This window comes from Haliotis asinina, chromosome 14 (assembly GCF_037392515.1).
Source record: "Haliotis asinina isolate JCU_RB_2024 chromosome 14, JCU_Hal_asi_v2, whole genome shotgun sequence".
NCBI classification, from domain to species: Eukaryota; Metazoa; Mollusca; class Gastropoda; order Lepetellida; family Haliotidae; genus Haliotis; species Haliotis asinina.
This window is the reverse complement of record NC_090293.1, coordinates 9,015,705-9,039,551: the sequence shown is the minus strand read 5'-3', so window position 1 is coordinate 9,039,551 and position 23,847 is coordinate 9,015,705. Positions and strand designations below refer to the sequence as shown.

The window sequence follows — 23,847 nt, the reverse complement described above, 5'->3', positions numbered from 1 at the left end:
GCAGATAGAGTGACGTGTCCTTGATTTGAAAGAATTCATGTGAAGAATGATCTTAGATAAAAATAAAACCTTGATTTTAATCGTAATGTATTTGTTATGGCCGCCGAGCGTTGTCTTAATGGGCACTATGAAACATTTACCAAAGAACCAAACATTCTCAAATTAATATGGTGACTGTAGTTTAAAAACCATGAACAGATTTTCTGAAGAAGCTGAATTCATTAGAAATATGACTGTTCCTTCAGCGATATCATATGACACAAAACAGCAGTACTGCATATTAGTGGAGAGAAATTTTGATATCATTTCAAAACGTTATTTAGACATAATGGGACAGTCATGATAATATACCTAATTGCCTCAAGTCGTTTTAACTTACAGTTGTATTTCATAATAGTTTAACGTCAGCCTGACTTGAACTTCTTTTACAGGAAGCTATCGAACGATAATCAAAGACTGGTAGACCTGCGGTAACGCATGAACTGGCTACTTCACAATGGAATGACGTCACTTAGTAGCAGGATAAGTTTTGTTTCTTTAGGGGGTAAGTAGCGTTTTGAATGTTTCTTTCCGTAACTACTTTAAGGCACATGTATTACGTTATCACCGTACACTGTCAACATTGGTTTTGTTTCATAGAACCCAGTCGACACATGAAATTATGTCCGTGTTATTAAGTCCTCACAGAGGATACGTGAAAAAACCTGACTGATTAGTTCTGTTGTAGCAAGCAGACCGAGTAAATATACCTTCTTTACAGATATAATATACTTCGGTCCGTTGCTACCCGTGTAAAACCGTATCTCAGGACGAGTATCCACTTTACCGCGGAGATACTATGTCCCTGAACCGGTTCACACCAGCATGGCGTAACTGTACTTCCATGAATACTGGCACTTTTTCTGAATGCCTAGGGACATCCAAATAGCACCGGCATGGCGTAACTGTACTTCCATGAATATTGGCACTTTTTCTGAATGCCTCGGGACATTATAAATAGAACCCCAAAACATACAGAAAAAAGCAGTACCCGTAACAATGATGCCTGTATCAAACATGCATCAGGGATGTGCAAAGTCTAGAAGACTGAGCAAGAGATCTATAAGCAGCCGTACCATGGTGCATACAGAATGTATGTTTGCACTGAATTTTGACTAGATGACTTTCGAGTAAAAGTATCGGTCATACATAAATGACGTCATCTAATATGACGTGTGGGGAGGGTAATGGGACTGTGACGTCGCCGTGCTGGATACTGTTCTTTGGGGCGTGGTTATCGATGTCTGGGAGAGGTATTGCCACACCTGTGCCCCCTGGGCAAACTTATAAACCAGCTTCCCTGGAACGTGCTCCATGACGTTGTGTGTATAGTAGTACCTGCAACATACCAGAACAATATGACACATGTGAGACGTGCATGACACGACGAGCTTCTGGAATATTACAGACAAAGGGAGCATGTGAAATATTGGAGACACGAGAATCATGTGAGATACTGGAGACATGAGATATCAGAGACATAGGTATAATGTAAGATATTAGAGACATGGGAAGTAAGCAAGATATTACAGATATTAGAGACATACGAAGCAAGTGAGATATTAGAGACATAGGAAGCATGTGAGATATTAGAGACATAGGAAGCATGTAAGATATTAGAGACATAGGAAGCAAATGAGATATTGGAGACATGGGAAGCATGTGAGATATTAGAGACATAGGAAGCATGTGAGATATTAGAGACATACGAAGCATGTGAGATATTAGAGACATAGGAAGCATGTGAGATATTAGAGACATAGGAAGCATGTGAGATATTAGAGATATTAGAGACATGGGAAGCATGTAAGATATTAGAGACATACGAAGCATGTGAGATATCAGAGACATACGAAGCATGTAAGATATTAGAGACATGGGAAGCATGTGAGATATTAGAGACATAGGAAGCATGTGAGATATTAGAGATATTAGAGACATAGGAAGCATGTGAGATATTAGAGACATACGAAGCATGTGAAATATTAGAGACATAGGAAGCATGTAAGATATTGGAGACATAGGAAGCATGTGAGATATTAGAGACATGGGAAGCAAATGAGATAAATTAGAGACATAGGAAGCATGTAAGATATTAGAGACATAGGAAGCAAATGAGATATTAGAGACATAGGAAGCATGTAAGTTATTAGAGACATAGGAAGCAAATGAGATATTTGAGACATGGGACGCATGTGAGATAAATTAGAGACATAGGAAGCATATGGTGCGTGAAAGATATCACATGGCGTGGCTCAAGGAATAAAAGACAATGGAAACGTGTGTTGTGAAATGAATGATAGAAGACATGACACAGTGAGATAGGAAGTATTTAGACGCAAGAGAAATGCCATCTGAGAACTAAGGTAATAGTAATGGTGTGTGAACAGCACCTTGTGTCATCACCTCTTTTTCTGATCTAGTCATAAGAATACCAAATTATGCTTCAGTCCCTTCTAAGCCAAATGATAATCGGTGTTGTCAGACACTCTATGGTGTAGTTCACACTTCATTTCTTGATGAATCGAGGTATCCACAATGACTTGCAACCATCCATATCATTGATGCTACATAGAAGCTCAATATTTGAGAAATTGGCTGACCCGGACTTCAACCTTTGTTTAAGTGTTCTTATTAGAAAGGGGGAAACACCGCACATAGAAGTAAGTGGGCAGTTATAAATTGTGAGACCTTTATCGGGAATCACAATATCTGTTGTGAATGTCTTTTCACCGTCTATATTTTCTTGTTATTTTTCGTGCAATCGTTATATTTTCTTGTTAGTTAAAAGGTATGCGATCTGATATTCCCCTCAGTAATTTAAAACTTTGTCTCTCTTGATCTGTTTATAGGGGAATTTGAAAAGTGATAATGTACATATACTTGATTCATGATATTTGCACACCTGACAAGAATTGCCAGTTAGATTAAACTGAATTATGACATGTGTCACGTAGGCAATGCATATTTAATCGTGTATTAAACCCGTACAATGGATGTTTTCTACGTGGTGGCAATGCCGCAAATAATCAGCATAAAACAAATATTTAGAGATAGCTCGGTTGTCGTGATTTACACACACTACTCAGACATTGATCCGTGGGTAGACGTCTCGGGCGTTAGTTGCACAGTAACGTGCTTTATGGAACTGTGGCGTGTTTAGTGCATGTAACGTAGTCAAATGTAAGGGTCACGTTTCTTCAGATATTCTTGGAAATGTAGTGGCATTAATATTCATGTCGCTCCCTGCTCAGGTGTACGGCAAAGGTCGTATCAATTTGGAAAAAAGTGAATACTGGTACTCACCTCAACCCTCTGCTGAGCTTCTCGTAGTTCATGCTCTTGTTCCCCTTAACGTGGCCCCAGAGCTCCGCTAGTCTTGCAGGGTCTATGAGCCGAAAGATGCCTTCCTGGCGGTTGACCCACACGATATGGGAGGGGTTGTACCTAGGGTCTTCCAAAAGGTCTAGGATGAACTTCCACAGCCGGGGCTGACCTTCTGAAATAGACACATAGTCTGGTAAAGCGGAGATAAACTATAAGTCAGCAACCACATTCTGGTAAAGCAGAGATGAAAAGAAAAGTCAGTAGACAGAGTTTGGTAAAGGGGAGATAAACGGAAGAGTCAGAAAACAGAGTCTGGTAAAGCGGAGATGAACGAAAAGTCAGTAAACACATAGTCTCATAAAGCGAAAAGTCAGTAAATGGCATCTACACTAGCGTAGAAAATGAAAGACAGTAGTGTTTATATTCGCAGTTAGTGTTGTTTTGATTGGTTTTGTTTGCGTTTTAGTTTCGTAAGCATGTCAATACAACGAAATGTGTCAACAATTGAGTCATGGCCCCGAAACACAATCAGTATCCAGCGACATAAATCTCGATGACATCGAATCAACCAAAACTGACCATATCGCGATTCGTTTTGTGCTCCTAACAAACATAGGCTAATGGTGACCTAACGTTGCCACCGGGATTCACAGCTTAAGACTTTTAAACTGAACAAGATAACTTGTGTAATCACTCGGTCATTTAATCGGTCTTGCTACATCCAGCCCTGTGTGTAACTAGATCTTCACATTTAAAAAATATATGTACACAAAACATGTACCTGTGTATTTATCCCACTACTGTTGAAAACTATGGATTGGGGGGGGGGGGGGGGTCATAACACACAATTCTCCACTACTGCTGAGAAGAATGTAAGTCGTTCCGCTCCATACATAGCGGCCCAGTTCACTAACTGTGGACACCCTAGATGGTTTCGTAGCTAATCACCGTTGTGCAAACGAAAGGAGCATGTTGATTGGCCCATTTTGCGAGTAGGGGATCTCCCGTCACTTTTGTCTGTGTTATTTCATTGTTAGTTGGAAAACTCAGGTTTATTTATAGAATCTGTATTTAGGCCACCGGAGTCACGATTCCGAGTTGAAATGTAAACAAATGTGCGGCTTGGCCACGTGAGCAGAAGGTCACGTGACATGTATCACAGGTAAAGTATCACGTAGCCAGCAGAGCAAGATTTTTGTTTCAATTACAGTTCCTGATCATTAGCCAATTTATTCTGCCCAAATGTACACGTTCCTGGTACGTAGTGGTCTTTATAAATGAGTTAAAATGTATTTTAAACACTTAATGTAAACACCGACAATCTAATACCTCTGAATGGTCCGGTCGTGGCCAATGAAGACGAGGCATATGCACTTATTGAAATAGATCGTTGGCTCCATTGTTTATGTCTGGCCCCTGTGACTTTGGACGCATGCATGCACGCACACACACCCTCGAAGACATAGTATTGCATATATTAGTCATCCCTTTCAAGTTTATCATTGCATAATGTAACCCACTGACCCACATTTAGGTCAACTGCGTCGCACGTTGGATTGTTTTATGTTCTAACAACAGCACGAACACATTAATCAATCGATAGCGGTTTTGAAAAGTAATACAAGTTTAAATGGTATTGTCTTAATCACGCACTCTTCAGAACGTAATACGTACTGTACATTCGGACAAACGCGGACGAACTTGGCTAAACAGGTTCAACTGTTCTACATGGAGATTGTACGTAAGCTTCACGTAATATACATCTGCGGGAGGGGTATGGGTCTGCACGAGTTACATCCCTTTTTGAATTCGTCCTGTTGCTACTGCTTGCAGTTGTATATCATTCCTTGTTTTTACCTTGTAACTTCCTCATCGATTGTAAAGATGTATTTAAACGCGTACGTTATAAACTGTCATCCTATCTCGAAGGATATATACCATGTCCAGGTGCTTTTGAAATTAGAGCTGGGAAGCTCTCAAATAGCGTGCATCACACCATATAAGCTCTGAATTATCGGTGGACAACGTATGTATCTTACTCTGCCAATAACCTTCCACTGACTGGTGATCGAACTGACAGCCGATTATTGAATCGAAACAAATTACTTTTCCTTACACCCTGCATTCGGATAAACCATCTCTTCGTTTTGGACCTTTCCAAAAATTATATGTAAGATAAGTAAGACATCTAAGAGGAGTTCCGATTGATTTGGTACTATCTGAAATATTTAATTGCCAATCTGTGGGTTTCAAGGAAAATATTGCATACCTGATACGGGTCACATGAGCCTGCATTCTCATTGGCGGATTTAGTACGCGGGTCAGGGGTTTAAACAACCACAGGGGAAGCAAAAATACTAATGACTGCGCCCTGAAAGGATTTTTTCCGAAAACAGTAAAATTAATCACCTTGAGACGTTGCACCAGGATCCTGCACGTAATATTGGCCTTGACCTTGTTGATATCCCATATCCATAGCAGGGTGCATCGGAGGAGGGGAGATGTGATCTGGATTCTCCATAATGGGGTAGTACTCCATCGCTGATTGTGACCCATGGCCAGAGAAAGGCGGAGTTTGAGCTCCGTATGGCGATATTTGACCTTCAAATTGTGGACTTTGACTTCCAGGGGGATGACCTTGACCTATCTCAAAACATGGCTGCCTTGTCTGCATGAAGTCATGACCTTGGCGCCGAGAAGGTGAGTGGGGAGTAAGAGTTTGGGGACTGCGCAGAAGGTCTTGGACAAATCTTGCTGCCATCTCCGCGTCACTGGTGCTAGCTTTGAAAATAGAGATGGGCTCGTGGATGCAAACGAATAATGGAAATCTCTGCATTCAGCAACTTGTATTAAATGCCAACATGTATTCTGTTCACTGAAACATGATTGATGCTCACATTTGCCTTACAATAGCCAGTCTCAACCCCATCAGTTAAAAAAAATAATAGTTGTCATATTGTTTGTTTCTTTTTGCTTTTCTTTACGTTCTTGTTTTGTTTGGGCTGTTAATCATAGTGTCACGAGATGTGTGTTAAAAAAAGGAACAAATCGACATAAAATCTAAAGAATCGTGTATCATCTAGTGCAAAGCTTGTCGAGGATGCACCGGTGCATCGGTTAATCGTGAAATTCCTAGTTTTTAAAAGTGTCGTTTTTATTTTGCCATACCCATGATTAAATGATTGACACTTACCAGTAAACGCTGCAGTTGTCTCCCCTGCTCCAGTGTTTAACCTCTGTGGGTTGTCACACCTTAATGCTGTATCTGAGTTGTCGATCAATTCATCAAATAAAGGAATATTTCCAGCTGCTGAAAAAAAATCAGATTGAAATAAATATAGGCTGTTATATTATGCATTTAAGTGCCAACCAAAGTACAAAATTCAGCGTTTTTCGGTTGATATGATGAAAACCGATGCGCATACGTGTCACGCGCTGTCCCGTTAGCGGAGATGGCACAGACCCAGTTTAATGAGCCTACCCTCGAGACAAGAGAGACATGGCTTTTCACTGACAGTATTTGTGATTACATTCAAGGCTTTTTTGCCTGTTAATAATCATGCATATATTGATGCTGTTAAGAATATTTTGTGTCATTTCAGAGACAGAAGTTAGAGTTCGCAACACCGAAACATCTGGGTACATATTTAGCATTTACCCCAAGCGAATAACACATGTCACCAAAACATACGTTTACGTAAATAGGATAATTAAATGTGAAAAAAAATTAAAACATTTGAACACATAAAGAATGCAATGATAAATCTTACAACAACCTTAAGTATGTTATATAAACTACATTGTATTTCGTGTTACCATCGAATTGACATTTCCCAAATGATTATTAATTTATAGACTTATTTTAACATATATATGATATGATATGATCTATATTACATACTTTCTATATGTTCTGTACCATATCCGATTGGTAAACAGGCGATTTGGGTTAAACAGGACACCAAGACATCTGCAAGCACACAGTAAGGGGAGATAATCAGGTCAAGCGCATACGTAAAGACGAAAGCGTTTGGCGTCGCACTATGTCATGTGAAACACTGTGTGTCTGTTGTAAGGTAAAACCCGGAGGTATGGTGGTCAGAGATGTAGACTGGTACTTTGGGATGATTCAGACGTTCAGGATATAATTCCTAAAATGGCATTTTACTTTTAGTCTTTTCTTTCGAATATGTGTTATTAGACAAAACATAAGCCAAGCAAATTGCATTTAATTGAATTTAAGACCCAGACCTCAGAGACAAAGCGTCGTATGAAGGAGACATACAAAGAAAACAACAAACATTACATCGTGAGCCGGTCATTACCGGTCATTACTGAGCAACGGAACTGGCTTTAAGAGACGTTTAACTTTTGAAACGTTTTACTCTGTCCTGATACTTATTAGATCAGACATATCAGCGCAAACAAAAGAAAAGACGGCAAGAGGAAGGTCTGGGACCGTTCATAATTTTGGGCTGGGTGACTTAGGGTGATGATGAATTTTGAGGGGTGGTCAACTATATTGCTGTAGGAGGTTGAGAGGAGGGTCATCAATTTTGTACCCATGTGCTCGGGGGTAGGTCATCGATTTTGTACATGAGGGTGTCACGTACTTTGTATATAACTTTGAGGAGGTGTGTGTGTGTGTGTGTGTGTGTGTGTGTGTGTGTGTGTGTGTGTGTGTGTGTGTGTGTGTGTGTGTGTGTGTTGGGGGATGGGGGGTTTGATATACTTTTCCATGACAATCCTCATCGTCGCAGCCCCACCCATCCCATCCCCTGCCCCTACGTCCCACTCCAACTCCCATCCTCACCCCCACCCTAGCTTTGAATTATGATCGGCCCCTAGGATGGTAGCAGGTAGGAGAACCAGAAAAAACAGAACATTTGAAAACTTTTGAACAAACATTACCTAGGTCCCCTTGGGACAGAGTCACTGACGGCGCAGGTGGTTGTGGAAGGTGTGACGTCACTGGTATCAGCTGCGTAACATGGGGCACTGTAGGCAGCATGTGGAACTGGGGGTTGTTCATCTGTGTGACTTCCATTCTTGCTGGTGGGGAATATGTACCGAAGTTCGAGATCGATTCTGTTTTCACTGGGTTGATATCCATGTAAGTGACGCGTGACTCACTATTGACGATCTGACCGTCAACCTGTAAAACAGTACATTGTCAGACAACGTTGTAAACAGGGCTGTATGGAGTCTCCCCGTCGGCAAGTTGGGGTGGCCTTGTGGTTGAAACGTTCGCTCGTGGGGCTGAAGACCCGGTTTCGATTCCACGGATGAGTATAATGTGAGAAGCCCATTTGTTTCTAAAAACGGCATAAAACTAAACACACTCGGTCACTTCATGGTGGTCTGGAACCAATTAACAGGTGAGCATATCCTGAACCGGTCATCAACAAGTGAATAAGCCAGTTCACTGAATACACAAGGCGCAGTCAAAGTCTGGGAATTGCATAAGACATATTCTTTGTAACTAACACGTCAGATTTGTAAATGTCCACATGTTTACTCCGAAACCTTTTAAACGTTTCTATGGCTTGTTCAAAACGCGTTTGAGCAACCACAGAATAAGCACGCTGGATTGTACCGCAAATACGAAACGTTGATACCATCGATTTCGCTGCAATATTGCCGATGTGACGTTAAATATTAATTCACTCACTCTGACTGCAGCAAAGCAAAGTCGTTTGAAATTTCACACCGGAATCCCCATGAATCTTGATAACTCACGCCCCAGCTACTCACTCTATTTCAACTTCCTCGTCTAGACCTTAACATAACAAGTCACAACAGGATTGCTGTAAAAAACACGAAAACACAGCCCGCATTCTAATCCTATAAATGTAGGTGGTGTTACTCCTAGAGCTAATGATAATCCTTAAAGATATAACTTACAAGATATCAAACAAAGATCATATGTCAACAATTACAATCAGTTGGAAAATAAGAACAGTTACCTTTGGTAGCCCCAACTAACCCTTCAACCTCCTATATCTCGACTGATGAAAAGTGTTCTTGTACAATGCTGATGTATGACTGACATCCAGAACAATTGAAGTATTAATTGCCAATGTGTGTCCCCTTTCCACAGGGAAATATATCAAACTGGTAATCCCAGATAAATAGATAATGGTACCATCTCAGTTGATTATGTGTTATAAATTTCGCAGAAACTCTGTGATATATTTCCTCATGTATTGCGAGAAACAGAGCATCCTCAGAAATACGACTGACAATATTGGTGATCATTTCCGACATGTCATGTCGGCGCTCAAGCAGGATCTAGGTCAGAGGTGCACTACTGCAGGGCCGTTGAAGAGTGGCTGTTGACATCAAGGATATAGCTGTCAACATTTCAGCCATGATGGTTTCCTGAAGGATGGGCACACACAGCTGAGTATGACTTACTCTGTTCGGTGAGCAGGGGGATTCACACAAAATAACATCCGAAGCACAGGAGAATGAATATATCCACATATGAATCAATGAAGAGAGGCCGAGAGAGCAGTTGAAATGTCACCAAAAACTTGCGAGTGACGTTTTGTTTTATCAGCGAAACAGTTCATGAGAACATGGAAGGATTAACTGAAAGAAAACCAAGTTCTATGGATATTCAGCTTCTTTATTGCCACGAGTTGTCAAGTACCTACGCCGAAACGCCCCACTCATAGCAATAAAGAAGTTGACGATAATTAGAACTTGGTTTTCGTTCCTCTTTACAACTTCTAAAATGCCTTTGAAGGAACAAAACCATGATTAATTGTTATTCATATCGCTCGTTTCTAGACTTTACAAAGTTCTTAGTTCGTTTATGTCAGTGGGGCCTAAAAGACAAACCTTCTGTCATATTTAAAAGCAATCTCGACTGAAAACATTCGTACAAATCCGACTGACATAAGTATGAATTACTATGAAATAAAGATAACAGCATGTGTTCGACAAAAAGTGAGCGGATCCTGCATCATCAACCACCCGCAACCATTGTAAAGCAATGGGAAAATATTACACAAGTATGACTACAGCAAGCATTTACAACATTATCATCAGTTTAAGACACACAGTGGCGGTACGAAACAACAACGATAAATTTAGCTATACACACATCTCATAGGCCTGCGACAATGTTTAAACATTTGGCCTAAGTTTTTACACATAATAGTAACATTACCTTGTCTGCATGTACGGCGAACGTCTGTTCGATGTCGCCCCTGTATCATAAATAAGGAATATTATACTAAGCAGTACTTAACGTAAGGCCATACGGGAAAACACCGCATAGCTATTTTTAGAAAGAAGGAAGTCATGTGCGCTAAAGTGGAAATCCAGCCAGTCGTTTTGCTCCACGTCACAGATAGTTGGGAGCTCTCTGAGCCAGTGAGACGCCTGGCTGGGTTTTTATCCCCACGTATTAATCGCGTCGAGACACACTAGTTTCTACATATATTTCAATGTTGTTTACATAACAGAGATCTGTTTTAAAATAATAATAACAACTAAAGCGACGTATAACATTGTACTGTCTACATACCGGTATATTTACCCTGTTATAATGACATATACACAAGGCGCAGGCAAAAAAAACATAAACATATACACAAACAAAGTGTGATCCGAAGTTATACATGTTTCGACTCTGTTGTTGTGTTCATATATTTCTGGAATGAGGTATTTCCACAACATAATCAATGAAGCAGAAAAAGTTTATTTTTAAAGTTATTTACAAGTTGTGGCGTAATGCCATACATATATATAGGGACGCAGTTTGAAGTGGGCGTAGGGACGATATTTCTTACTCGTAGCGCATGTTTTCGAAGTGGTCGAAAATGTGAAACTGTTAGTCTTGTTAGTAACTGTTTCCAAAAGCTAAGCAGTGTTATTGTGCAACTTGTTCAAACCTATTTAGGGGTATTCTTACGGGAATTTTCCTAATAATGTTTCTCCATGAAGTTAAAAAATGAAAACAGACACCTCTGTTTCGAAATATTTTTTTTCTTTTGAAATTCGTGATTATGGATCGTAATCAAGACGAAAAATGAATAATTAAATTAAATGTGTATGGAAGGTAAAACGAATGCATAGTCTTAAACGTCTTCGGAAATGTGCCGTTTGATACAAAGGGAAATATAGATGTAAAACTATAAACAGTATAACACAACACTGGACATCAGAGAGAGAGAGAGAGAGAGAAAGAGAGAGAGAGAGAGAGAGAGATTTTATTATTGTGCCATGCATATCTTTACATTGGATATGAAACCTGTATCACCTAGACGAAATATCTGCCAGACCTTTATAGGCCAACGAGACACACACAACTCATAAGACAATGCATACATAAAATAAATCTCTATACACACATAGTTTAACATTTAAAAAGTGGTTGGTGTGACGTCATATTTAAAAAGTGGTTGGTGTGACGTCATACATTATAATAGGTTTCTTCATTTAAACATAAGTAACACTGGGGCAGCTAAGGGATATTTATACTTTGTAACATTACACAATAAAATAGTCTGGTCGACAGGAGTCATCAAGCTAAACAGAGTGTTAAGAGAGCGTACCTTTTACAATAATACTGACCATATGTCGGAACAGATGTTACATCATATATAGAAGTGTAGTTTTACGCCGCTTTTTGCAATATCCCAGCATTACCACAGCAGGAAATACCCGTGTAAGGAATTGAACGCGGGTCATCGGTGTGATGAACCCCCGCTTTAACCACTAGGCTACCGTACAGTCCCTGTTTGTATGTGCATGTATATAGCCTTCCATAGATTCTTGATTGTCAGGATGTGACAAGGAAAACGTTCTGCACGTGCAACTCAATTTCCCTACCATCTGAATCTTGAAAATCAAGTTTCACATGCTTGGTTTCACCGGTCTGTTGAGAGATTCTCCTTTCACTTTAGAGTTAGAAAATCAGTCATGGTGAGGAGAAAGTAAACTACCGCTGAGAGATGGCAGGTGATGGCCATGAAAAATACTGGCGTGACATGCAGGGCCATTACAAGGCACACGGGTCGTCATCACCCGTTTAGTATCCAAAGTAGCAGATCACAAAAATAGTGGGCGCTTAACTTTTGTGCCTGTGTATATTTAATTTCGTTTGGTGTACAAAACAAAATTTCAGCACACACACACACACATGCGTGTACACACAGCGCACACATACGTGAAGGGGTGGGGTGTGTGGTTGGGTAGTGCATGTTTAATGGCTTTAAGACAGAACATCGATATTAATGTGTTTTATTCAGCGTTCAGTTACCAGTTGCCTCATTATGTACAGGCCTCTGTCTTGTAGCTGGGTTTTTGCAATTAAGCCGCTGTCACAAGTCACAGGAATTTATTTAACTTCATGGTAGCACACTTTTCCTGGTAAATTAGTCATTTTTGGGTAGTTTTGGTAAACAATGGTGAGAAGCGAACAGGTCTAGTAAGTTACACAAAAGCTATTTTTACCAACTGGTGCAGAGAACAGAATGGATATGTTGTGTACAGGAAGCAAAAAGAGATTAGGGATGTTATTTCAAACCAAAGATTGAAAAGATGAACTCGCATGATGTCGCATGAATATGAAATGATGACGTGTGGAGATGTGTGGAGGAACGGTATCGAATTCGACATAGAATATCGGGTGATATGACAAAACACCGACGAAGCCGTTTCTATCACCGCCAGGAATATTGGCTATAATCCAGGTTCATTCAGGAGATAAATATCATGTGGTGGCCAATTTCCGGCTGTTTTTGAGAATTTGAATTCATCTGGAACCGCTGATACATGATGTGTATCGAGATGGCAAGCACAAAAGTAAACACAACGGCCCACATGGATTTTACTACCTGCAGACATCGACGCCGAGACACAGGTACAGCAGGGAAGTGTCATCATTTCAGCTGGTTCTCATGGTAGCATTCGGAACTATTCATTTGTGACGTCATTCCGACCTTACGTCACAACATGATCTGAATGATGTCACCACAACTGACGACGCAACAATAGAAACTGTGTGCGATATTTGTACGTATCAGTACCATAGGCGGATTTGGAAAAGAAATACCATTCCTTCATTTTTTTAACCAGTCAGATTAAAGCACACAGTGACTTTTTATTTACAATGTGCGATATCGACAGTGTCGTAAACCTGGTATGCCACATGTCACTATCAAATGCTAATGATACCAGTTTTTCGCACTAATAACCACATGCAAAGACACATAAAGTCTTCAACGAATTGTTGTGCTAATTTGTCTTTATAGTAGAATCTGTTGAATGTGGAAAACTGAACATAGTAATAATGAATCGTAATTATGTCGACGAACATATTATGCCTTAGTCATCATTCTAGCAAAGTTCTAAATATATCGGTTTCGAAGCCGTCACGATTTCCTGTTGTCGGCAGTGTGTTTGTGAGCTGGGGGTAAACCATGCAGTTATTGCCGGGACACAACGTACAATCACACACCACGCATCCGGCCATTCTCAGAAACTAAGCATGACGAGGATTCATTGTGAAACTGAGAATTGAGCTCTCATTAGCGAGCGATTGAGTTTAGTTTTACGCCGCATTCAGCAATATTCCAGCCATATGGCGGCGGTCTGTAAAACATCGAGTCTGGACCAGGCAATCCAGTGATCAACAGCATGAGGACAATGTGGGAACCGATGACATGTGTCAACCAAGTCAGCGAGCCTGACCACTCGATCCCATTAGTCGCCTTTTACGACAAACATAGTCGCCTTTTATGGCAAGCATGTGTTGCCGAAGGCCTAATCTACCCCGGACCTTCACGGGTCTAGGTCTTATTAAAATCAGACATATACACAAAGAACTCAGTTGGACACCCCTGTATTTCTCCTGCTTTTTATCATATATGTACTATTTCTCTGACCCGTATGAAAATATGAGTCACAAAAAACGACAAAATGGCTGGAATCTATGTTGGTTTTATGATGATAATTGCTTATTTAAGAAGAAAAAGGAAAACAAACCTGAATTTCATACAAAACTGTCTACAGAATTATAACTCTGGAAAGTTGAATGTTGAATTTATTGGTGAATGTGAACTGTCATTTTGCGTGTCTTACACGATTCAAGGTCAACACTGAGTGTGAGCGCCATGTGACTGTATGACAGCCAGGTCTCTCCTCCTCTTAACCCAAACAAGTCCCTTGGCTCTCTGAAGGGGCAGTGTACGCCATTCCTCGCATGAATCATCGTCCAGTTGGGTTCACGGGTCACTAACTATTACAATACGTTGTGACCACTCTGATGTTTTATGATTGGCGTGGTAGGGCGTGTAGAGTATTGTACAATTGTATTTCGTTGTAATTAACGAGTAACATATCTACGTGTACTGTTTAAGTATTTTGAAAGTTGATTCTGCTGTGAACATGCTACAATGCATAATAATTGTAACGCAAAATATTATTGACTGATTTTTATGTAAATCAACCTGTGATTACTGTAATAAACTCCTCGGTTATTTACTTAGGTCTTGTGTGTTATTTGTGGGTTGGCATTGTCAACCTCATGCCAAGAGAGCCAAGTCCCCAAGGCTCGTGTTTTAGTAGGTGTAATCAAATGCCAAATCTTTGTTCAAAATAATAATTGTTTGGAACGTCTAAACGGCCTTTTGTTTATTCGGCATTTGCTGTCGTAATTGTTAATTGTTGTCGTTTTTATTTTTCTTGGGGGTTGTCGGGTGGTGGATTGTGGAATATGGAATATTGTATGTCTTTTGTGATATTCTATGATACCTATCATATGATATGGTATGTTTTGTCTTCATAAGGTATTTCTCAAAGCAATTGATGCTGCTTACCAACTATTTAACTTTGCTAGTACATACACCATCATCACAAGTAGCTGTTATGCAAATTACAAGCCTCTCTCAAACAAGGAGTATTTAAGGACTGGCTACGGGTCAATTTTTGTTGTGCAGGTATTATAATGCTGGCTTTAGCTTGGGAGTTATTCAACACCACAGTCAGTATCCACCAAGTCCTTTGAAAAATCAAGTCTGTTTCAAATACCCAGTGTCGCTGATGTGCGTCAACACTTAAAATATCAAATTGAGCGGTTCGTCAAGGACGTACATAAGGCTTGTATTTACACAGAAACAATGACAGGACAAGGACAACCTCAGTACTAGGAGGAAGTATTGCATTTATCCTCATAAATGCACAGTTATGTCAATGTTATCACGCAGGGCATAGCAGGATAACAAGTGATGGTATATGGGAATATCAACACACATCTGTGTCCACTGACATCAGGGGTATTGTGTTTAGTCACCGTGGTTTATAAATGTTTACTTTAAATGTTTATTTTGCAACAGACACAGCTCGTCTGATTAAATTGGACACTGGAGGTTTCCATGCTCCAGTACTGAGGAAACAGTTGGTTAAACAGACGACTGATAGCGATTTTCCTAGCGAAGAGCTGTTGCGAAGACACTTCCTGTTCGAGCCAATCAACAACAATTTTAATCACTTTCGAGAAACATGTTACAGTTAAGAATTTACCGAGACAAACAATTTAAGAAATACTCCGTGAACCAGCAAAACAGAACAAAGACAAGTTTAAAATATTCAGATATTATTATTGTTTAGCAACGAGAGCAAGGTATACAAAGTCACAGTGCAATAGTCACAACATCGATTTCAAATGCAATACAAATGCGGCAAAATCTAAGGCAATGGGTCACGAAATATATAGTATAGCAAACTCACCAAAGTCTTAGTGTGAGAGAGAAAAAGTCGTGCAGAATGAACACAGTGAGCAGTCTGACGGCAGTAGATCAGACGTTGACGAATTTGTTAGCGATGTAAACTCCAGAGAATAAATGTGATTGTGTGTCACCCACAACACGGCAACTAGCTTTTATTTATACTTTCAGTCGTTTCCCCAAAGTACGAGCACTTACTGCCATCGCTACACTGTAGAATGCCCTCGAAACAATGTCTCCCGGAAGTAAACAAACAGGAAGTCAAGGGCAGATAATTCCCGGAAAACCTGAATCCTAAAAACGCGAATCACCTATAATACGAAATGTGACCCATTATAAATATTATTCAAAACACTAAACACTGTAACCCAATAATTATTATTACTGAATTAAGAACAAAATATACAGAAAATACACGCTCGTAACAAACAACATTGATAATTTGTTTGGACAAAACTGAAACCAAACGAAACTATTTTCAGCTGAACCTGTTGAGTGATAAAAGAGTATTGTGCTCCGTACAGGCATATCTTCTTAACTGGTAAAGTCTGCCTGATTTAGTAACCCGTTAAACATCAACCATTCTTACAGAGTTACTTCCCAGGGGGATTCCAGGGTGGTTTCGAATCACAGATTCTCTCTAATGAGCATCTGTCCATGAATCTCAGGCTTATAGGTTTCTCCAAAGTAGTAAACTTGTAAGTCTTGCGCCACATCAAATTTGCCTTTTCCCTTTGTTTTTGCGCCACTTTAGGGGGAGCGGGGATGAAATGGGCTCCTCTCTGTTTTAGTGAAGGCGTATAGCTGTCAAAACTTATGCCGCATTAATAGTTTGGTCCAGTGAAACAACATTCCGCAGTTTATCATAGGTACCACCAATCAGACTCTGTATATCGGGCAACAAAAAGTACCATCTTTCAAAATATCGTTTGCACATATTCTCACTCTTGGGCAATACCAACATGATTGTTGGCAATATATGTACCTCGCAACGAGCATAGGTAAATATTCAATTGATATAAAGGATTTTGATCTTTGACGTAATGAAAATTTTGTCTTGTCTTGTTATGTGATGGCTTGACATGATAATGACAGGTTGGTTTCAGGATTATTAGACTATTAACTCACAACAAGACAAGCTTCACCACACCCCAATTTCCTCTTACCACTCATAGACTGTCACGTACGGAAACCAGAATGATAATACAAGCATCATTGCATCAAGGCGTTTAAATCCGTCTCATACTGCGTCATGGGCGTCCACACATATTACCGTTCTTGGAAATAGTCGCCCAGTCGATCCATTGTCATGCGTAGACCCAGGATGGGATGTGGGTGACTACACTTTACGGGTCCCCGGAAGTGTACGTGACAGGCATGCGCAGAAGCCATATTTACATCAAAGCGAGCACTCACCCTGACGCCATTTTTTGTTTACTCCGGCGAATAACTACCGTTTTATGGCCTTGCTGGACCTATTAAATTACACCTGGATTACAATCGAGAATCACCTCAAGACCCTTATTCCGCAACATTATTTTAGTGTCAGTATTATGTTATGGTATTGTCAAGTGCAGTGTTTATACCTTTTTTTAGATCACGATATACAATTTCCCAGTGCTAACCGAATGTATTATTTTTTAAAGCATGTTTTTTATCTCATATTTCAACAGAATGGGGGGTTTTAGAGGGGCAGGTGCCCCCCTACATTATTTTTACATATTACTTATCATTTCTTTTATATTCCTAATAAACAAAAAGAGGTTAGTTTATCAGATTTCTAATATCAAAACGTTTCACTTACATTACAAGAACAAATCTCCGCTTGCATTAAATTCATCCGAATCCTGAACACCATTTTCTTTATTTTCAATTTCAATCATTTTAAAGTATGCGTGAGTTTTTTGGGGTCAAGCGCACGGCTGATAAACGTAAGAAATGTAACAAAAGGATCATCAGAACAACGTAAATATTTTTACCCCACGATGAACTCCACAAAATAACTATTATACAAAAAATGAATCCTTTCGCTGTTCCATATCTGGACAGGGACGCTTTCGCCGCTCTCCACGTACTCTCAATTTTATTAGTACACGCACTATTCTCTGCATTCACAAATTCCTTACTATGATTTACTGTCATATGCTCGTATCCCATCTCATTCAAGCTGTGGCATTCCTAGTAACCCACTACCTTATTTGGAACATTCGACACGTGCGTCCACATTTGACCAATCAGAGAAAACGTCATAAGGATTTCCCTTTGATTACTAACGATTGGGTTAATGTTTTAGAGCATTACTAAAATTCGTGTTTAAAACTCTCGTCTTTGAGACGAAGTTTTAATTAAAACTTTTGCCAGTAAACACGAAAGTAGTATAACCAACCAGTTCGTGGATTAAACTGCACATACGAGTCGCATAACTTACTTACACTACGACAATGAAGAAAGAAGACCCCGTGAAGGTGAAAAATAGCAATAAAAGTTAATATTAACACGTACTCATTTTTGTCACAATGCTTGCGCGGGTGTTAAATGAACCGTAGTTTCTATATTAAACACATGATGACAATATGTCTCGCAAGGTGTTCTCTGAATTTCTTTGCTTTGACTTAAAGTAGAATCTAAGTACAGGAGTTTCGTCCTCATCATATTACAAGAGTATATAATGTTGTGTGTCCTTCTTGTTATTCAGCGACAGTGTGGGATTTAGTTTCTGCTATGTTTCGTGTTTTGCATGGTGGCACACCAGAGGTAATACGGCACAGACATGTAGTCACGTGCCACACCTATCGCCCGTGCACAGTTATCACGTGCGTCAGTCGACCACGTTGGCATATTCATCAGATGGCGACGATGTTGTCGCTTCTACCGACTGTGAAGATGACAATATGATTATGAAGACTGCATTCAAGCCCGAAAGATGTCCAGGTAAATAATATATGTGAAATATGTTAATATGAATGGACAACAATTATCCGAAACATTTCCCCGTACTACAATAGGGACCGTTCATACATTTATGGCTAGTGGGGTGGTGGTGGGTTTTATACAGAAGCATGTACATTGTGTAAGCGACCATCCTGCAGGATATGTTCAAAAGCGATGGCACCACCACTATATTAGCGGAAGTCTTTAATCTTTAATATTTTCATGAACAAATTTGCTGAGCCCCTAGCAACCACCACCATCACCACAGTAATCCCGTTATTTTAAGCGTAGCGAAAACTTCGTCCTAGTATTTTCAACAATATTTATTGGATTTGTAACGAAAAGATACAAAATAAAGTTGAAATTAATTCTTTCAATATTTCTGCTAATATGTAGTTGATAACGTACATTTTCTAACTGTATTTTCTTTCTTCTCTAGACAACGGGGTGGATGCGCAGTTGATCGCACAAACCACTGGGCACAGTTCTGAGCAATGCCATCGGGGAGTATGAAAGTGTTGACGAGCAACAGGATGGTATGGTGAGCAACGTTCTGAGCAATGCATATGGAAGTAAACGGTCATCAAGGCTCTGCGAGGGCGACGTCCACGACGATCACGTTTGACGCTGAGTCTTTGGAATTTACGGTCAATGTCAAGGTTGCATAATTGTAATTTCAGAAATAAAGGTTAATTTGAACTTTTGCATGTCCGTGTCTCTTTAAGAAGACGAAGAGAAGAAAGTAGTCCCCGTTGTATAACCAATATTTTGGTTGGTTATACTATACCCGAGAACAAAGCAGTCGTAGTGTAAGTGGTGTTGCTGTGATAACATGCCGCAGGTATACGAATTTATAGATCTCTCACGACCAACCGATCTTTGTTTTATCGCCTTCATGTTTTGCATCAGGCATAGTAACAAGTGCACTCAAGGACTGCAACCATTCATTATACCATGTGCTCGGTCAAATCCGACATCATACTGACGCGCCATAGAATACTGATAGACGTTTTCTGTGATAAAACCAACAAGCCTTGTGAGATTGAGGTATTCGACCCCGTTTTAACACCATTTCAGCAACATCGCGGTGGAGGACACCAGAAATGACGTCACATATTTTGCTCAAGTGGGAATCGAACCCTGGTCATCGGCACGAAGAGCAACCACTAGGGTACCCCACCGCCCTTGACCGAAAAGAGAATGGATTATCTGTTCGACGAAAAGGTGAATCATATGCAAAATATTTGCTACATAATCAGAATTAAAAGTTTGCTTAATCCAACTTGTGGTTAATCCAACACTAATGTTGGGAAATCAATCACCGGACAACAAGACCCGTCTCGGTAATGCGTTTGCACTAAATGACACATGACGCTGCATATCCTGCTTCGAGTCTTACATCTGACATTAGTCTGCATAAATGTTATCAGAAATACAAAACCTCGTGTCAGCTTGACCCATTCATTGTGCAAAACTCTATTTACCCACACAAAAGAGATAGCTATAGCGACCGGTATATTCAAAATGTTAGACTAGATATTCTATACTGAAAAGAGTGTACAGAAAGAGATTTCATCATGCGAACCATGAACATGTGCAGTTATCGTGTAGGTAATCAACAGACGTCCCTGCACAGACCATAGTGGCATAAGGGAACACTTTAGCAATGCGTTTCAATTCACATACATGCCGAAAAACGTCAAGGAGTGTCGAGAATGTATATGATACATGTAATGGCTAGAATTTCGAAATAAAAGCAAAATTTGTTTCATCAACTGCAACTATTGCCCAGAGTTTGACAAGATACATTCACATAATCAATAACCGTTTCACGGCCAAATGTTCCACAATCCGTACAAGCATAATAGTACAATCCTATGCTTTTGCACGCATTTACATCATATCTCACGCTTTGTTATATCATGGTATAAATATTTCCATATAAATAATCTATAAGCGATCATTATTTGACAGATTACAGTGTACTCACAGGAGCTGATTTGTATATTTTCGCGTCAAGGACAGATAACTCTAGTCTGCTGAAACAATGACATACAGTCACCATCGGTTTAAGCTGTCACTGCCTGAAAATACTTATGATAGAAAACCGACCACCAGCAAATGGTCAATTTCAGGATCACCTCCTATTAATCATTTGAAAAAAACAATCTCTTTTCGGCACATTTTGAACACTTATAAACCTGCCAGCGAAACCTTCAATTAAAATTCACCCGCCAAATGTGTTTGGACACAATTTGGCAAACCGACTTGCATTTCATTTAATTTGTATTCGTCTGTTCCCAGGGGATATATATGAAATGTGATGAAGCAATTTCACATCTCTGACGGAAACAAATCTCACGAGTGCTTGCTCAAAAGACACGTGCACGTGGTCGGACCATCCCTAGATGATGCTCAGAGGGGCCAGCTTTGCATCCTGTCTCACCAGCCACGTGACGTCAACATCGACCCGGGTTCGTTTTGCCACCAAGGTCAATACAGTGATCTGTCGTGCTTATTATAAATTATCATTCTAACGAATCGCCAGAACTTTTGACGAGCCACTGAGACATGTGTTCACGAGTATTCAGTGCTGTAGTATTTCAATAACTTGCCTGCAAAATTGTATATGTTCTTGTGCTCTCAAGGTCATTGGAATCTTTGAGAATACCTCGTGTTAACAGAATAAGCGCTTTGGAACTGAGTGTTTTAACCGTAAACATCAAGGTAAAGGAAACGAAATCAGGTTTGGATTTTGGCAGAGAGAACAATAACACATTGAAAAACATAAACAAAATACGGACACAGTGACATAAGCATTATCTGGACAGCACCCTCCCTCAAAGAGTCAAAGGTTTCTGGGTGAAGAAGGTCATTGGCAGGAGGAGGCAACTCGAAGTCACATTCAGCATCTGCACTCAGTGACACAAATCACGTGTGCTCAACAAATCACTATAAATGAACGTGCATGACTATGAAATGCACTGGAACATAGCCATGGCCGAACATGACTAGAGTTGACGTATTTCCTTAAAAGAGTCATTCAGCTGTCCCACGTCTGTGTCATATTATTATGGAGCGATGGTGAGCCATACCCTTCACTTCGGTGTCGCAGAAAACCAACATCATCCCAGGGGGAGTGGACACAGCGTCTGCCCTTGGAGGGAGGGGTCGGTGGTTCGATCCCCTGTCTCTTCATACCAATGTCTCGAAACCTCCTACTTTGTGACCCTTCCTAAACCGTTCTCTCATCACACCGGGTTCGATTCCCCGCCCCCTGGGCGCATGGTGTGAAGGCAATTTCCGGTGTCCCATGTCGTGATGTTGCTGGAATATTACTGAAAACAAAAAGAAACGGCGTAAAACTAAACTCACTCACTCTGATCTGTGACGTCATATTCGGTATCTACAGCTGAATTGTGGACATGGCATGCTCTGGACGGCCAGATCTCGGATACCCTGTTGCTGTGCATGTCTAGTTTGAATTACGATTTTCATTCTTTAACCCTTGGCCATACATCCTGGGTTTTATATACGTTGGGGACAGGACAATTTGGATTTTGAACTGATTATGCATTACATCTCCAGTCTTGTTTTCTGAGCTGTCGTCGTTTCTCTGAAAGGTTCACTGGGTGACTTTTATAACACAGAAACATTCTGTAACGTAGCGTTATACTGGGCAAACGAGTTTATATTCTTCATACACCTCACAATCCACCATGAGAAGAGGAGCTTCCTGTTTACCATTTCCAACCACACTTAGTGATAAAAGATATGATCTTGTAGATCACACAATTTGAACAAATAGACTCGAGATTCTTAACACTGAAACAATCATAAAGGAATAACCTTGTTAATTAGACGGCCATGAGAAAATAGAAAGGTTTCTATATTTTATAAACTACTAAATTTCTGACCAGTTTCGACTGAAACAATAGCTCTGCAAGGTATTACCGGTATAGCGGTACATCGCAATATGCTTTTTAAAAGATACGTATTGAAATATTTGTTTTCTGAGAACCAGTATATTGGGCATAGAATATATGTTTTTGACACATACTTACATTTACCACAAATCAATAACTTCGTTATTCAATGACAAAACTGTCTACGGTAATACCATAAATTGTATGCAGGGGAAAACAGAATCGATGACTTTGCAACCTAATTTTGAGATCGTTGTTATCAGAACTATAACATATATGTATAGGAACTATAACGTAGAAAATAGGATTGACTACACAATTAGTGTCACTCACTTTAGGATTGACTACACAATTAGTGTCACTCACTTTCCAATATGTCACAGTACGGATATCTGAATCGCAAAATATTGCAATACAATTGGAGTACACAGCCCTACTAAACACCAAAGCTGTAATGTTGAATCTTCTCGATTCATCATTCAGCGAGTGATTATGATGACTACAGTAGGTATAGGTGTGTATGTAAGGTAGTGTGAGACTGACCAGGGATCAGTTGTTTTGGGTTTTCGTTATGGTAAACTGTTAGCAAAGTATCAAAGTGGCGATTTATTAAAGTGATCGGATGTTGCCTTTCGGCTATATTTCATTGCCCCATGTAATCCTGACAATCACCGATTGTTTTTTGTGAACGGTCAGCCCACCCAAGCAATCAATACAACATATTTGTCTTATGTGAAACACAAGTGTAAATCACACATTCTAAAATATACATGCTCTCAGTGTGCGAAATAATTTTCAAATGTTGTTATCCAGTCGGGCTGGCTATGCCCGAAAGTTACTAGTCCACAAGATGATTCACTAGCCCGAATATGAATGTAGAAATC

The 23,847-nt window shown here is 39.9% G+C and overlaps 1 protein-coding gene across 1 annotated transcript; it reads right to left on the bottom strand.

The window, feature by feature from the left end:
- Positions 1–936: 936 nt before the first annotated feature.
- On the bottom strand, positions 937–10,570 carry LOC137261709 (ETS-related transcription factor Elf-3-like). Its single transcript, XM_067799490.1, has 7 exons — positions 10,544–10,570; positions 8,278–8,521; positions 7,268–7,336; positions 6,560–6,676; positions 5,776–6,147; positions 3,346–3,538; positions 937–1,377 (listed from the first exon to the last, which is right to left on the bottom strand). The coding sequence occupies exons 2-7, from the start codon at positions 8,477–8,479 to the stop codon at positions 1,203–1,205; spliced, it is 1,128 nt and encodes a 375-aa protein (XP_067655591.1). The 5' UTR covers positions 8,480–8,521; positions 10,544–10,570; the 3' UTR covers positions 937–1,202.
- Positions 10,571–23,847: the final 13,277 nt, after the last annotated feature.

Coding starts and splice junctions, on each gene's coding strand:
- LOC137261709 (XM_067799490.1), bottom strand. CDS start 8,479: ATGGATATCAACCCAGTGAAAACAGAATCGATCTCGAACTTCGGTACA. Junction 6,148..6,559: donor GACAACTGCAGCGTTTACTG/GTAAGTGTCAAT, acceptor CTATTTTCAAAG/CTAGCACCAGTGACGCGGAG. Junction 1,378..3,345: donor AAGCTCAGCAGAGGGTTGAG/GTGAGTACCAGT, acceptor GGTATGTTGCAG/GTACTACTATACACACAACG.